Source organism: Mesoplodon mirus (genome assembly GCF_964341445.2).
Source record: "Mesoplodon mirus genome assembly, chromosome: 1".
In the NCBI taxonomy this organism is placed as follows: domain Eukaryota; kingdom Metazoa; phylum Chordata; class Mammalia; order Artiodactyla; family Ziphiidae; genus Mesoplodon; species Mesoplodon mirus.
In genome coordinates, this window is record NC_138976.1 from 78,078,221 (window position 1) to 78,093,068 (window position 14,848).

Genomic DNA, 14,848 nt, shown 5'->3' on the forward strand with positions numbered 1-14,848 from the left:
TCCACACCCTCCAGCATTTATTGTTTGTAGATTTTTTGATGATGGCCATTCTGACTGGTGTGAGATGATATCTCATGGTAGTTTTGATCTGCATTTCTCTAATGATTAACGATGTTGAGCATTCGTTCATGTGTTTGTTGGCCATCTGTATATCTTCTTTGGAGAAATGTCTATTTAGGTATTCTGCCCATTTTTGGATTGGGTTGTTTGTTTTTTTAATATTGAGCTGCATGGGCAGCTTGCAAATTTTGGAGATTAATCCTCTGTCAGTTGCTTCAATTGCAAATATTTTCTCCCATTCTGAGGGTTTCATTTCATCTTGTTTATGGTTTCCTTTGCTGTGCAAAAGCTTTGAAGTTTCATTAGGTCCCAGTTGTTTATTTTTGTTTTTATTTCCATTTCTCTAGGAGGTGGGTCAAAAAGGATCTTGCTATGATTTATGTCAGAGAGTGTTCTGCCTATGTTTTCCTCTAAGAGTTTTATAGTGTCTGGCCTTACATTTGGTCTTTAATCGATTTTGAGTTTATTTTTGTGTATGGTGTTAGGGAGTGCTGTAATTTCATTCTTTTACATGTAGCTGTCCTGTTTTCCCAGCACCACTTATTGAAGAGGCTGTCTTTTCTCCACTGTATATTCTTGCCTCCTTTATCGAAGATAAGGTGACCATATGTGCGTTGGTTTATCTCTGGGCTCTCTATCCTTTTCCATTGATCTATATTGCTGTTTTTGTGCTAGTACCATACTGTCTTGATGACTGTAGCTTTGTAGTATAGTCTGAAGTCAGGGAGCCTGATTCCTCCAGCTCCGATTTTCTTTCTCAAGGTTACTTTGGTTATTTGGGTTCTTTTGTGTTTCCATACAAATTGTGAAATTTTAGCTCTTGTTCTGTGAAAAATGCCAGTGGTAGTTTGATAGGGATTGCATTGAATCTGTTGATTGCTTTGGGTAGTAGAGTCATTTTCACAATGTTGATTCTTCCAATCCAAGAACATGGTATAGCTCTCCATCTATTTGTATCATCTTTAATTTCTTTCATCAGTGTCTTATAATTTTCTGCATACAGGTCTTTTGTCTCCTTAGGTAGGTTTATTCCTAGATATTTTATTCTTTTTGTTGCAGTGGTAAATGGGAGTGTTTTCTTAATTTCACTTTCAGATGTTTCATCATTAGTGTATAGGAATGCAAGAGATTTCTGTGCATTAATTTTGTATCCTGCTACTTTACCAAATTAATTGATAAGCTCTAGTAGTTTTCTGGTAGCATCTTTAGGATTCTCTATGTATAGTATCATGTCATCCGCAAACGGTGACAGCTTTACTTCTTCTTTTCCAATCTGGATTTCTTTTATTTCTTTCTCTTCTCTGGTTGCTGTGGCTAAAACTTCCAAAACTATGTTGAACAGTAGTGGTGAGAGTGGGCAACCTTGTCTTGTTCCTGATCTTAGTGGAAATGGTTTCAGTTTTTCACCATTGAGGACGATGTTGGCTGTGGGTTTGTCATATATGGCCTTCATTATGTTGAGGAAAATTCCCTCTATGCCTACTTTCTGGAGGACTTTTATCATAAATGGGTGTTGAATTTTGTCAAAAGCTTTCTCTGCATCTATTGAGATGATCATTTGGTTTTTCTCCTTGAATTTGTTAATATTGTGTATCACATCGATTGATTTGCATATATTGAAGAATCCTTGCATTCCTGGGATGAACCCCACTTGATCATGGTGTATGATCCTTTTAATGTGCTGCTGGATTCTGTTTGCTAGTATTCTGTTGAGGATTTTTGCATCTGTGTTCATCAATGATATTGGCCTGTAGTTTTCTTTCTTTGTGACGTCTTTGTCTGGTTTTGGTATCAGGGTGATGGTGGCCTCGTAGAATGAGTTTGAGAGTGTTCCTCCCTCTGCTATATTTTGGAAGAGTTTGAGAAGGATAGGTGTTAGCTCTTCTCTAAATGCTTGATAGAATTCGCCTGTGAAGCCATCTGGTCCTGGGCTTTTGTTTGTTGGAAGATGTTTTATCACAGTTTCAATTTCCGTGCTTGTGATTGGTCTGTTCATATTTTCTATTTCTTTCTGGTTCGGTCTCAGAAAGTTGTGCATTTCTAAGAATTTGTTCATTTCTTCCAGGTTGTCCATTTTATTGGCATATAGTTGCTTGTAGTAATCTCTCATGATCTTTTGTATTTCTGCAATGTCAGTTGTTACTTCTCCTTTTTCATTTCTAATTCTGTTGATTTGAGTCTTCTCCCTTTTTTCTTTTTTTCTTTTTTTTTTTTGCGGTATGCGGGCCTCTCACTGTTGGGGCCTCTCCCGTTGCGGAGCACAGGCTCCGGACGCACAGGCTCAGCGGCCATGGCTCATGGGCCCAGCCGCTCCGTGGCATGTGGGATCTTCCCGGACCGGGGCACGAACCTGTGTCCCCTGCATCGGCAGGCGGACGTTCAACCACTGCGCCATCAGGGAAGCCCTCCCTTTTTTTCTTGATGAGTCTGGCTAATGGTTTATCAATTTTATCTTCTCAAAGAATCAGCTTTTAGTTTTATTGATCTTTGCTATCGTTTCCTTCATTTCTTTTTCATTTACTTCTGATCTGATCTTTGTGATGTTTTTCCTTCTGCTAGCTTTGGGGTTTTTTTGTTCTTCTTTCTCTAATTGCTTTAGGTGTAAGATTAGGTTGTTTATTTGAGATGTTTCTTGTTTCTTAAGGTAGGATTGTATTACTATAAACTTCCCGCTTAGAACTCCTTTTGCTGCGTCCCATAGGTTTTGGGTCATCGTGTTTTCATTGTCATTTGTTTCTAGTTATTTTTTGATTTCCTCTTTGATTTCCTCAGTGACCTCTTGGTTATTAAGTAGTGTATTGTTTAGCCTCATTGTGTTTGTATTTCTTACAGATTTTTTCCTGTAATTGATATCTAGTCTCATAGCATTGTGGTGGGAAAAGACAGTTGATACAATTTCAATTTTCTTAAATTTACCTAGGCTTGATTTCTGACCCAAGATTTGATCTGTCCTGGAGACTGTTCCATGAGCACTTGAGAAGAATGTGTATTCTGTTGTTTTTGGATGGAATGTCCTATAAATATCAGTTAAGTCCATTTTGTTAATGTGTCATTTAAAGCTTATGTTTCCTTATTTATTTTCATTTGGATGGTCTGTCCGTTGGTGAAAGTGGTGTGTTAAAGTCCCCTACTATGGTTGTGTTACTGTCCATTTCCTCTTTTATGGCTGTTAATATTTGCCTTATGTATTGAGATGCTCCTATGTTGGGTGTATAAATATTTACAATTGTTATATCTTCTTATTGGATTGATCCCTTGGTCATTATGTAATGTCCTTCTTTGTCTCTTGTAATAAATAGTCTTTGTTTTAAAGTCTATTTTGTCTGATGTGAGAATTGCTACTCCAGCTTTCTTTTGATTTCCATTTGCATGGAATATCTTTTTCCATCCCCTCACTTTCAGTCTGTATGTGTCCCTAGGTCTGAAGTGGGTCTCTTGTAGACAACATATATATGGGTATTGTTTTTGTATCCATTCAGTCAGTCTATGTCTTTTGGTTGGAGCATTTAATCCATTTACATTGAAGGTAATTATCGAAATGTATGTTCCTATTACCATTTTCTTAATTGTTTGGGTTTGTTATTGTAGGTCTTTTCTTCCTCTTGTGTTTCCTGCCTAGAGAAGTTCCTTTAGCATTTGTTGTAAAGCTGGTTTGGTGGTGCTGAATTCTCTTAGCTTTTGCTTGTCTGTAAAGATATTAATTTCTTTGTCAAATCTGAATGAGATCCTTGCTGGGTAGAGTATTCTTGGTTGTAGGTTTTTCTCCTTCATCACTTTAAATATGTCCTGCCACTCCCTTCTGGCTTGCAGAGTTTCTGCTGAAAGATCAGCTGTTAACCTTATGAGGATTCCCTTGTGTGTTATTTGTTGTTTTTCCCTTGCTGCTTTTAATATGTTTTCTTTGTATTTAATTTTTGATAGTTTGATTAATATGTGTCTTGGCATGTTTCCCCTTGGATTTATCCTGTATGGGACTCTCTGTGCTTTCTGGACTTGATTAACTATTTCCTTTCCCATATTAGGGAAGTTTTCAACTATAATCTCTTCAAATATTTTCTCAGTCCCTTTCTTTTTCTCTTCTTCTTCTGGGACCCCTATAATTCGAATGTTGGTGCATTAAATTTGTCCCAGAGGTCTCTGAGACTGTCCTCAATTCTTTTCATTCTTTTTTCTTTATTCTGCTTTGCAGTAGTTATTTCCACTCTTTTATCTTCCAGGACACTTATCCGTTCTTCTTCCTCAGTTATTCTGCTATTGATTCCTTCTAGAGAATTTTAAATTTCATTTATTGTGTTGTTCATCCCTCTTTGTTTGCTCTTTAGTTCTTCTAGGTCCCTGTTAAATGTTTCTTGCATTTTCTCCATTCTATTTCCAAGATTTTGGATCATCTTTACTATCTTTATTCGGAATTCTTTTTCAGGTGGAATGCCTATTTCTTCTTCATTCATTAGGTCCAGTGGGTTTTTACCTTGCTCCTTCATCTGCTGTGTGTTTCCCTCTCTTCCCATTTTGCTTAACCTACTGTGTTTGGGGTCTCCTTTTCACAGGCTGCAGGTTCGTAGTTCCCGTTGTTTTTGGTGTCTGCGCCCAGTGGCTAAGGTTGGTTCAGTAGGTTTTGAAGGCTTTGTAGTGGAGGGGACTTGTGCCTGTGTTCTGGTGGATGAGGCTGGATCTTGTCTTTCTGGTGGGCAGGTCCATGTCTGGCAGTGTGTTTTGGGGTGTCTGTGGCCTTATTATGATTTTAGGCAGCCTCTGTGCTAATGGATGGGGTTGTGTTCCTGTCTTGCTAGTTGTCTGGCATGGGGTGTCCGGCACTGTAGATTGCTGGTCGATGAGTGGAGCTGGGTCTTGGCTTTGAGATGGAGATCTCTGGGAGATTTTCGCTGTTTGATATTACGTGGAGCTGGGAGGTCTCTTGTAGACAAGTGTCCTGAACTTGGCTCTCCCAACTCAGAGGCACAGCCCTGATGTCTGGCTGGGGCACCAAGAGCCTTTCATCCACACGGCTCAGAATAAAAGGGAGAAAAAAAAAAGAACGAAAGAAGAAGATAATATAAAATAAAGTAAAATAAAATAAAGTTAGTAAAATAAAAAATGATTTAAAAAATATTTTTAAGTGATAAGAAAGAAAGAAAGAAAGAAAGAAAGAAAAGAGCAACCAAACCAAAAAACAAATCCACCAATGATAATAAGTGCTAAAAACTGTGCAAAAAAAAAAAAAAAAGGACAGACAGAACCCTAGGACAAATGGTAAAAGCAAAGCTATACATACAATATCACACACAGAAGCATACACATACACACTCACAAAAAGAGAAAAAGGGAAAAATATATATATATATTCTTGCTCCCAAAGTCCACCTCCTCAATTTGGGATGATTCGTTGTGTATTCAGGTATTCCACAGATGCAGGGTACATCAAGTTGATTGTGGAGATTTAATCCACTGCTCCTGAGGCTGCTGGGAGAGATTTCCCTTTCTCTTCTTTGTTCGCACAGCTCTGGGGGTTCAGCTTTGGATTTGGACTCGCCTCTGCGTGTAGGTCACCTGAGGGCGTCTGTTCTTCGCTCAGAGAGGACAGAGGTAAAGGAGCAGCTGCTTCGGGTTCTCTGGCTCACTCAGGCCGGGGGAGGGAGGGGCACGGAGGCAGGGCGAGCCTGCGGCGGCAGACGCTGGCGTGACGTTGCACTAGCCCGAGGCGTGCCGTACGCTCTCCCGGGGAAGGCGTCCCTGGATTCGGGGACCCCGGCAGTGGCGGGCTGCACAGGCTCCCCGGAAGAGGGGTGTGGAGAGTGACCTGCGCTCGCACTCAGGCGTCTTGGTGGCGGCAGCAGCAGCCCCAGCGTCCCACGCCCGTCTCTGGGGTGTGCACTGATAGCCTCGGCTTGCGCCCGTCTCTGGAGCTCCTTTAAGTAGCGCTCTTAATCCCCTCTCCTCGCGCACCAGGAAACAAAGAGGTAAGAAAAAGTCTCTTGCCTCTTCGGCAGGTCCAGACTTTTTCCCGGCTAGCCGTGGTGCACTAACCCCCTGCAGGCTGTGTTCATGCCGCCAACCCCAGTCCTCTCCCTGCGCTCCCACCGAAGCCCGAGCCTCAGCTCCCAGCCCCTCCCGTCCCAGCGGGTGAGCAGACAAGCCTCTTGGGCTGGTGAGTGCTGGTTGGCACCGATCCTCTGTGCGGGAATCTCTCTTCTTTGCCCTCCGCACCCCTGTTGCTGTGCTCTCCTCCGCTACTCCGAAGCTTCCCCCTCCGCCACCCGCAGTCTCCGCCCGCGAAGGAGCTCCTAGTGTGTGGAAAACTTTCCTCCGTCACGGCTCCCTCCCACTGGTGCAGGTCCCGTCCCTATTCTTTTGTCTCTGTTTATTCTTTTTTCTTTTGCCCTACCCAGGTACGTGGGGAGTTTCTTGCCTTTAGGGAGGTCTGAGGTCTTCTGCCAGCGTTCAGTAGGTGTTCTGTAGGAGTTGTTCCATGTGTAATGTATTTCTGATATATCTGTAGGGGGGAAGGTGATCTCCACGTCTTACTCTTCCGCCATCTTTTTTTTTTTTTTTTTTTTTTTTGCGGTATGCGGGCCTCTCAATGCCGTAGCCTCTCTCATTGCGGAGCACAGGCTCCGGACGCGCAGGCTCAGCGGCCGTGGCTCACGGGCCCAGCCGCTGCGCAGCATGCGGGATCCTCCCCGACCGGGGCACGAACCTGTGTCCCCTGCACCGGCAGGCGGACTCCCAACCACTGCGCCACCAGGGAAGGCCCTCTTCTGCCATCTTGAAGCTCATCTCTGTAGACTTTCTGATTGGTGTCAGGTGGTACCTCATTTTAGTTTTGATTTGCATTTCTCTGATAATTAGTGATGTTGAACATCTTTTCATGTGCCTACTGGCCATCTGTATGTTTCTTTGGAGAAATGTCCTTTTAGGTCTTCTGCCCATTTTTTGATTGGGTTGTTTGGGTTTTTTGTTGTTATTGAGTTGTATGAGTTGTTTGTATATTTTGGAAATTAAGTCCTTGTCAGTTGCATTGTTTGCAAATATTTTCTCCCATTCTGTAGGTTGTCTTTTCATTTTGTTTATGGTTTCCTTTGCTGTGCAAAAGCTTGTAAGTTTGATTAGGTCCCATTTATTTATTGAAATGATTATTTTTAAAAAAGTAAGAGAGAAAAACAACTCACCAAAAACATTATTCTAGAATAGCAATTTTATTAGTGGCAGTCCAGGGAAAGGCACCATCCCTGATATCAGTATCTTCCTCATTCTTTCTTAATTTTCTAAAAGCTCTTCAAAATGTGCCACATTCCTTCTAGTTCAGTTTGGCTCTAATATGACCACAAGATGTAATCTGACCACAAGCAAGGATAAGAAATAGTTCCAGCTTAGGTGCCAGTTCAGATTAATTGGTAGTGATTACATGGAACACTGTATTTAGAAGGATTCTGAGGCTATATCCAGGCTGAGCAAAAAAAAAAAAAAAAACTGTAGTGATTAATTAAGAAAATCTGTCTTGAGATTGGCAGTGGTAGTGGAGGTGGGTAGCTCTTGAGCTAGTTATTTGATCTAGGAAAATGCATTATTCTGCTGAGTGGATGCAAAATCACTTGGGTGGCTAAATCTTTGGATGGATTGTAATGCAGCTAATAGGCATATCCACACAGCATGACCTAAGAGCGATTTTGAGGTCTGTAATTTGCATGTAAAATCTCAATAATTTGAAACAGCCAATATTTATGGCCAATATGTCAAAATCACTCAATAAATAGCATTAACTTTCATACTGTATAACATCATGGTATTTAAAATAATACATTTTATATACTGAGTGCTCTCAAAGGATTTTTAACATAAGAGCATTAGCATATGCTTATAATAAAATCTGATATAATAAAAGATTATGTCAAGAAAGATTTTTATGGCATTCACTGAAAAATCAAGATAATCACCAGTAGATGTACTCATTGAGCTACTATAACACACAGTTACTTAAGTTTGAGTTCTACCTCCATGTAAAACTATTTCCTCCCTCCTTTGCGTGCTATCAGTACTTACATGCCTGACCTTTCTTTGATAAATAAGAAGTGTCCTGAGAATGAGTCCTATTTCCCTGTCAGATGTGTAAATCAGTGGTTCTCAAATTGTGACCCACAGACCAGCAGCATCGGCATTACCTGGAACTTTTCAGAAATGCGGTCTGTTAGATGTGCCGCATCACCCCAGACCTACTGGATCGGAAACTCTAGGAGTGGGCCCAGCAATCTGGGTTTGAACAAGCCCTCCAGGTGACTCTGGGCTCAAGTTTGAGAGCCCCTGCTGTGAGTTGTTCCCTTCTAGAATGGGGAAAGGAAAGAGGGAGAGAAATTGGGCAAGTGTCCCAGGGAGAAGTGGGCCTCATATGGCAACCAAGTTGGCATGCAATGTAAACACCCATAGGACACAGCACAGACTTTCTTTGTTTCTTTCCTCTTTTATATCCCATGTACCAACCCTCTACTTCCTCAGAAAAGGTTTGAAGTGCTCTCAGGATCTCCATCAATTCCCATCTCCACCCCACCCCACTACCAGTCTGCTTAGAGTCCCTTCTTTTGGGGTAGTAGCAGAGTGGGACAAGGAGGATGGTGCTTATTCATTCCCTCATGTCACAATGAAGCAATATTATGTTTCAAAAAAGGGTTGGCATCAAGAACCCCAGCTTAGGGGCTTCCCTGGTGGCGCAGTGGTTGAGAGTCCGCCTGCCGATGCAGGGGACACGGGTTCGTGCCCCGGTCCGGGAAGATCCCACATGCCGCGGAGTGGCTGGGCCCGTGAGCCATGGCCGCTGAGCCTGCGCGTCTGGAGCCTGTGCTCCACAACGGGAGAGGCCACAACAGTGAGAGGCCTGCGTACTGCAAAAAAAAAAAAAAAAAAAAAAAAAAAAGAACCCCAGCTTAGTTAGTGCTTCAAAACCCAACAAACCCCACAGCTAGTAAATATATGTGAAGCACTTAGAGCAGCACCTGGTTCATAATGAGTGTTCGCTGTACCTAGGAGGTAATGGTGTTGCTGGTGATTACTGCAAGGGCCAGGTTTATCCACAGAGGGTGCCTGGGTTGGCATCTAGAAGCAGTTGTATTTGCACCCAGTGGGTGGTTGCTATGTTGAGAAGACTGCCAGCTGGAAATAGATCTTGATCTTGAAAGCTTCCACAGGCAAGTGAGGCTCCTTGAAGACAACGCCCTAACTGTTCCTTAACTGTGAGGGTGGTCATCAGCTGAGCTGCCACTGGCCTATCTGCACTTGCCACAGGATGGGGCTGGGATCAGCATTTGGGGCAACAAGTGTGGGAAGAGGGGCTGAAGAACATCAAGCAAAGAGGCCTTTTAGGGCCTTTCCAGTAAGAATTTAGTGTTGGGAAGCCCCAAATGCAAGGGGTAGGATGGGTGGTCATGTGACAGAAGACTGCATATTAGATGCTGGCCATGAATATGGGAACCTCTGAGCAAGCATGAGGGTGCAGGTCAGAAAGGCAGAGGGTCCTGAAGACCCACAGGCAGATCAGATCACCGTTAAGGAAGCCAATGACCAGAGTTAGATTTGGAAGGCTCAAGTGAGAATTCTCGGTTCCAACCCCTTTTTTTGGTCATAGAAATGCTATTTTACAGCCTACTGTAGCCAGCAGAGCACCCCTTGTCAATATTAGGAGGATAAGGGGAGAGGGGGCAGGAGGAGGGAGGAGGAGCGAAGAGAGGGAAAGGAAAGGAGGAGGGAGTGGAGAGGGATGGGAGAAAAGGGAAGGTGAGGACAGAAGGGAAGGGGAGGAAGGAAGGAGCAAGGAAGTGGACAAGGGAGGAGAGGGAAATAATGATTGCTGGCCCCAGTGTGTCTACTGATTTTCAAGCCCTGTCCTACCTGTTTTGCATGTACTTTCTCACTTACTTATCAGAACTATGAGATTCGGTCATGGAAGAGTCTAGAGGAGGAGAGTCTTATGCCTAATGAACTTGCAATGAACGTTTTCTGCCTAGGCTCTAAGATCTAAGGTAACCAAATCAATTTAATCTACAATAATGAGGCAAGTCAAATGCAGATTGAGTCATTAGGGATGAGGGGAGCTATGGAAAGGGAAGGGATCCACCAAGGCATTCTGACTCCAGTAGAGGAATGCTGCTCCTTCAGGTTCTGAAGCCCCTTAGCCTGGGTTCTCAAACTCATATGCCTATGGAGACCAGGAAGATGAATGCAATGTGCTAAATGGGCCTGTTATAAGGTGATAATAGGGCAAAAGATACTTGGCTTCAATGGCAGAAGGTTATAGGGAGTGGTGGGGATTATGGCAAAATGGAGCCCACATAGCACCTCTGAAGAGGCAGCACTCCTCAGCTCTGGATTGTCATTGTCATGTGTCATGTGCAAGTAGCCTCAGTGTTACTAGACATTCTAGTTTTTCACCAGAAGCAGAGACCCCATGTTCAGGCAACATTCAGTGGACCCACAAAATGCATCTGCAGGCAGTATCTGCCCTCAGATTGACTGGACCACAGTTGTGTATTTTCCTGAGTTGTGAGCAGAAGATTGATCTCTTCTCTGTGTCCCTTTCTCTTTCCAGGCCATTACATTTATGTGGACACCTCCTTTGCCAAGCAGGGGGAGAAAGCCGTGCTGCTGAGTTCTGATCTACAGGCTGAGGAATGGAGCTGCCTCCGATTGGTCTACCAGATAACCACATCTTCGGTGTCTCCATCAGAGCCCAGCCAGCTGAACCTCTATGTGAGATTTGACGATGAAAGCTTTGATCGCTTGCTTTGGTCAGCCAAGGAACCTTCGGACAGCTGGCTCATAGCCAGCTTGGACTTGCAAAACAGTTCCAAGAAATTCAAGGTAGGTAGAGTTTATGTGCAGGGCTTCTTATGTGGCATTATGCTATTCTAAGATCTTATGAAAACTTCTGCCATTGAAGTTAGGATGTGACATTTTATGGGAGTTGCATCATAGAAAAATATCAGTAAATTAATATTTTGTTTATTCCTTAAAAGAGCTTCTTCCCAGATTTGTTTTGTGTGTTTTTAAGTGGGATTTCTATAAGACTCTAAAAGGGGCTCAAACCAACCTCTTCAATGGGAATTTATTTTCCAGTGGGCTTTAGGGAGCATTCTCATTTCTTATCATTTTGTTTCATCCTCCTAAGTTATGTGTGGTATGTGTTCATGTTGTCTTCCTAATGGTTTGTTGGCTATAAATTTTGAACAAGACATTAACTATAATAAATAAAATGAAAATACATTGAAAGAGGAAAGATACTTAAAGGACATGTTCTGATTCCTTTTCAGAGATGGAAGTTGTTCCATCAGAAGTAATGGGAAAATAAGGTAGAGAAAGTAAGATAAAGTTGGATGTGGATTGGGGCAGGGAAGGAAGATGTAATCTGAACTTGGCCATGAAGTGTGATATTTAGTGAGAACATGTCATGGGGGACAAAGCGGAGCCTTCAAGAAAACATTCTCCATTCCTAATCCCCTTTTCAATTCCCTATCCCATATCTCTTCTTCCTCAACAAGCTTTGAAATACGGTATTCTCCTACATTCCGTGTCTGCTTGTAGTCCCTCCCATCAGGCAGCAGGATGGATTAAGGGAAGGAGCACTGAAGGTCTGAGTTCCCTATTTCACAGCATCCTCCGGACAGTGTATCACACCCTAAATCTACCAGCATAGCTGCAAAACATTGGACTAAAATCACATAAGGAGAAGCAAATATTTTCAGAAGCAGGACCTACTGTGAACAGTGCTTGAAATCAGCCACATAAGTTGTTATGCTTCTCTTTGTTCTTTATGTAAAATTTTCAAATTTTTAGCAATATAGAAACTACAAGATGAGTTTTGAGCCTCTTCCACCTCATGCAGAAATCCCCCACCACTAGTCAAATGGCACTTCCTACCTCCTCCTGCAAGGGATTTTTTTTTCCCCTCTGAGCCCTCTGCCTTCAGTTCCTGGCTAGTCTCAGAATGGATTTCCCCAGGGACACAAGCTCTCCTCTCCATCTGCAGCCAACTGGTGCCACCACAAGCACCGGAGAAGGTGGTGGCTGCGCTTACGATGGAAGACAGCTGGCTCTGAGCTCTCATTGGACTCCTTGCTCACCTCAAAGTTCTGAGAATATGTGCATGAGCTTGTGTACACACATGCACACACACACACACATGCCTTCTTTCAGTAAAGTCCATCATGAGATTGGTGTCCTATAGCAATGAGCCGAGACAAACAATCTCATTTTGCCTTGAATCACTGAACAGCTCCTGACAAGTAGCTGAAATACTGATAAAGGACACGTGGTGTTTTGAACTCTAACTCCCTTCTCCCCCATGTGTTGTACAGATTTTAATAGAAGGTGTGCTAGGACATGGAAATACAGCCAGCATTGCACTCTTTGAAATCAAGATGACAACTGGCTACTGTATCGGTAAGTGGGTTTCTTTTTCATTGCATCAGAACATGCATCTTTTTCTAAAATCTCCTGTTGCCAGAGGGAATTGAATCAATCTGAAAGGCAGGGCATTTTATAAATGACACCATGCAGTGCATTTTGAATTTTGCATCACTTGAGTGTTGTATGATGTTTCTCTGTCTTTAGCAGAGGAAGGCTCATTAGAGTTTGCCTCGACTGACTGGGTTGATGAAAGAAAGGTAGATGCAGCGACTGTAACCTGAGCTGCTGCCTTAAGCTCAACATATTCTAATAAACATGACATCCAGTTTGCTGCAAATTCAGCTTTTTGTAGCATTTGCCAGAAAGGAGGCATCCTGTTACCTCTGTATTACCTCTTTCCTCACTTTCCTCCATTTCTCTCTTACACACCATTGCTATGTCTTTATACTCACAGTTGTCACTCAGATTCCACTTGAGCAGGGTTGATAGGTGCCTCTTCTGTGCCATCTTCTGAGAGGGCATCAAAAGCAGACATACTCTATGTCCTGAGGTCACTCACCTTCCATTTGCCTCCTACTGAAGCTGTTTCTGTATATGACAAATTCTGCTGGAGAAGGACAAGCCGTGCTGTGGAGGTGTAGGGAGGAGGGGAGAAAATCGGACAGGACTGAATCCAGGAGATGCATTTGAGCCGTAGTTTCAAGAAGGATTAGAATTTAGTCAGGTGGAGGAGCAGGGTAGGAAGGAAAGCGCTCTTTCTGGGCAGACCCCATAGTGGGTGGACAGCACAGAGTGTGTCCAGGCAAAGGCGAGAGGCTGGGTAGTGTTTGAAGTGAGAATCACACTGTTAAGGGAGTCTGTTAAGGAAGAGTCTGGAGCCCAGCTGTGGAGCTTGGGTTCCGGGATTATGTGGCTGGGAGGCGTTAAAAGTCAGTCATCAGGGGAGGGGCCTGCAGCTGCGTTTTCAGATGATGACTGGCTGCCACATGGAAAATGAGTTGGAAACAAGGAAAATAGGTCAGAGATAGGAAAACCCGTAGGAAGTGATTGTGACCTTACAGAGGGGACATACGAGGGTCTAAAATTGGGGTTGGCCGTGGAATGGGATAAAGGTGGTAGTTTTGAGAGATTTTTCAGCACTGACCGTACTTGGATGCTGAATGGCTGTGGAAAGGAAAGAGGCAAGAGAGTCAAGGGCAGTTCTGAAAGAAAACCGACCTGGATTGCGACCATTTTCTGAAGATTGTGACCATTTTCTGAGTTAAGATTGTATCTTCCTTGGAGCTCCTTAGTGGCGGCTGCGGGGATCTTAACACCCCACAGGCTTGAGTCGGACATACCTAGTGGAGCGCCACCTGCTGGCTTAGTCAATGCACTGCTCCCCTCAGCCTCTGTTTCATTACCGGCAAAATGGGGATAAAATATTTCCCTTGTAGGATTGTTGCGGGGACTAATAAGATCAGGGACGTGAAGGTGATTGTCACAGTGCTTGGCACTCAAAAATGTTAATTGCCTTTCTCCAAATCACCTGATGGCTTCTAGTTTGTTTAAAACACAAAAGGAGCGCTGATATTTTTTCTTATTGAACTGTATGATCATACTCTCACCTTAACCTTTCTTTCTGTGCACTCTTTTTGCTCCCCTTGTTTCCTCATCTGTAAAATGAGGTTAATAATAGTACATACCTTGTAGGGTTGTTTTGAGGATTAGATAATTTAATTTGTATAAAGTGCTCAGAATACTGCCTGGCACATTGAGGAATATTTTGCTTTTTCTTTTACTCTGCGGCAGCCTTTGGCACCGACTCTTGGGCATGGGTTAGCGGATGCTGTAGTGGAAAAGTTGAAAATGAAAATCTTAAAAATGTTCAATGCTTGTTAATGCAAAAGCACACTGACAACTGTATCAGTCAGGACCCTGGCAAGAAAGTGGAAACAGAGTACATTCAACCTGAGTAATTTGAAGAAAACTCACTAAAGGGACTACAAAGGTGTGGGTGGGTGAAGGAAACCAGTCAAAGCTAGTGCAGTAATCCAGGACTACTCAGAATGATGACTCATGAGCCATCAATATCTTTAGGTCTGAAGGGGCAAGGGAGAAGGGGTTACCAGAACCTGGAGACAGTAGCTGTACGGTCCCTCAATAGAGAGACACAGCCAACCCATGGCAACCTGGCAGAGAGGGAGCTGGAGGAATAAACACCCCCAAGCTTGCTCTCCTCCTACCTTCCATTGGTTGAATCCAATGAGAAGCCAGAAGGCAGGGAAGTCCATACAAGGTCAACCTCTGGAGAATGGAGCTGCATGGAAGAAAGGTGGGTGGGACTGGAGGGGCCAATAAAAGATGACAAGCACAATCACACTTCATATTTTTAATTGATAATTATGGGGGTCAATGAAAG

The 14,848-nt window shown here is 43.2% G+C and overlaps 1 protein-coding gene across 10 annotated transcripts in view; it reads left to right on the plus strand.

Annotated features, from left to right (window-relative positions):
• MAMDC2 (MAM domain containing 2) overlaps positions 1-14,848 on the plus strand; it is a gene marked incomplete at its 5' end in the record, with an annotated part of 443,561 nt that overhangs the window by 344,281 nt on the left and 84,432 nt on the right. For all 10 annotated transcript variants that reach the window (XM_082633490.1, XM_082633489.1, XM_082633491.1 and 7 more), the window contains 2 exons: positions 10,631-10,902; positions 12,396-12,480. In XM_082633490.1, coding sequence (XP_082489616.1) covers positions 10,631-10,902; positions 12,396-12,480 — 357 coding nt within the window. The remainder of the gene's footprint in view (positions 1-10,630; positions 10,903-12,395; positions 12,481-14,848) is intronic.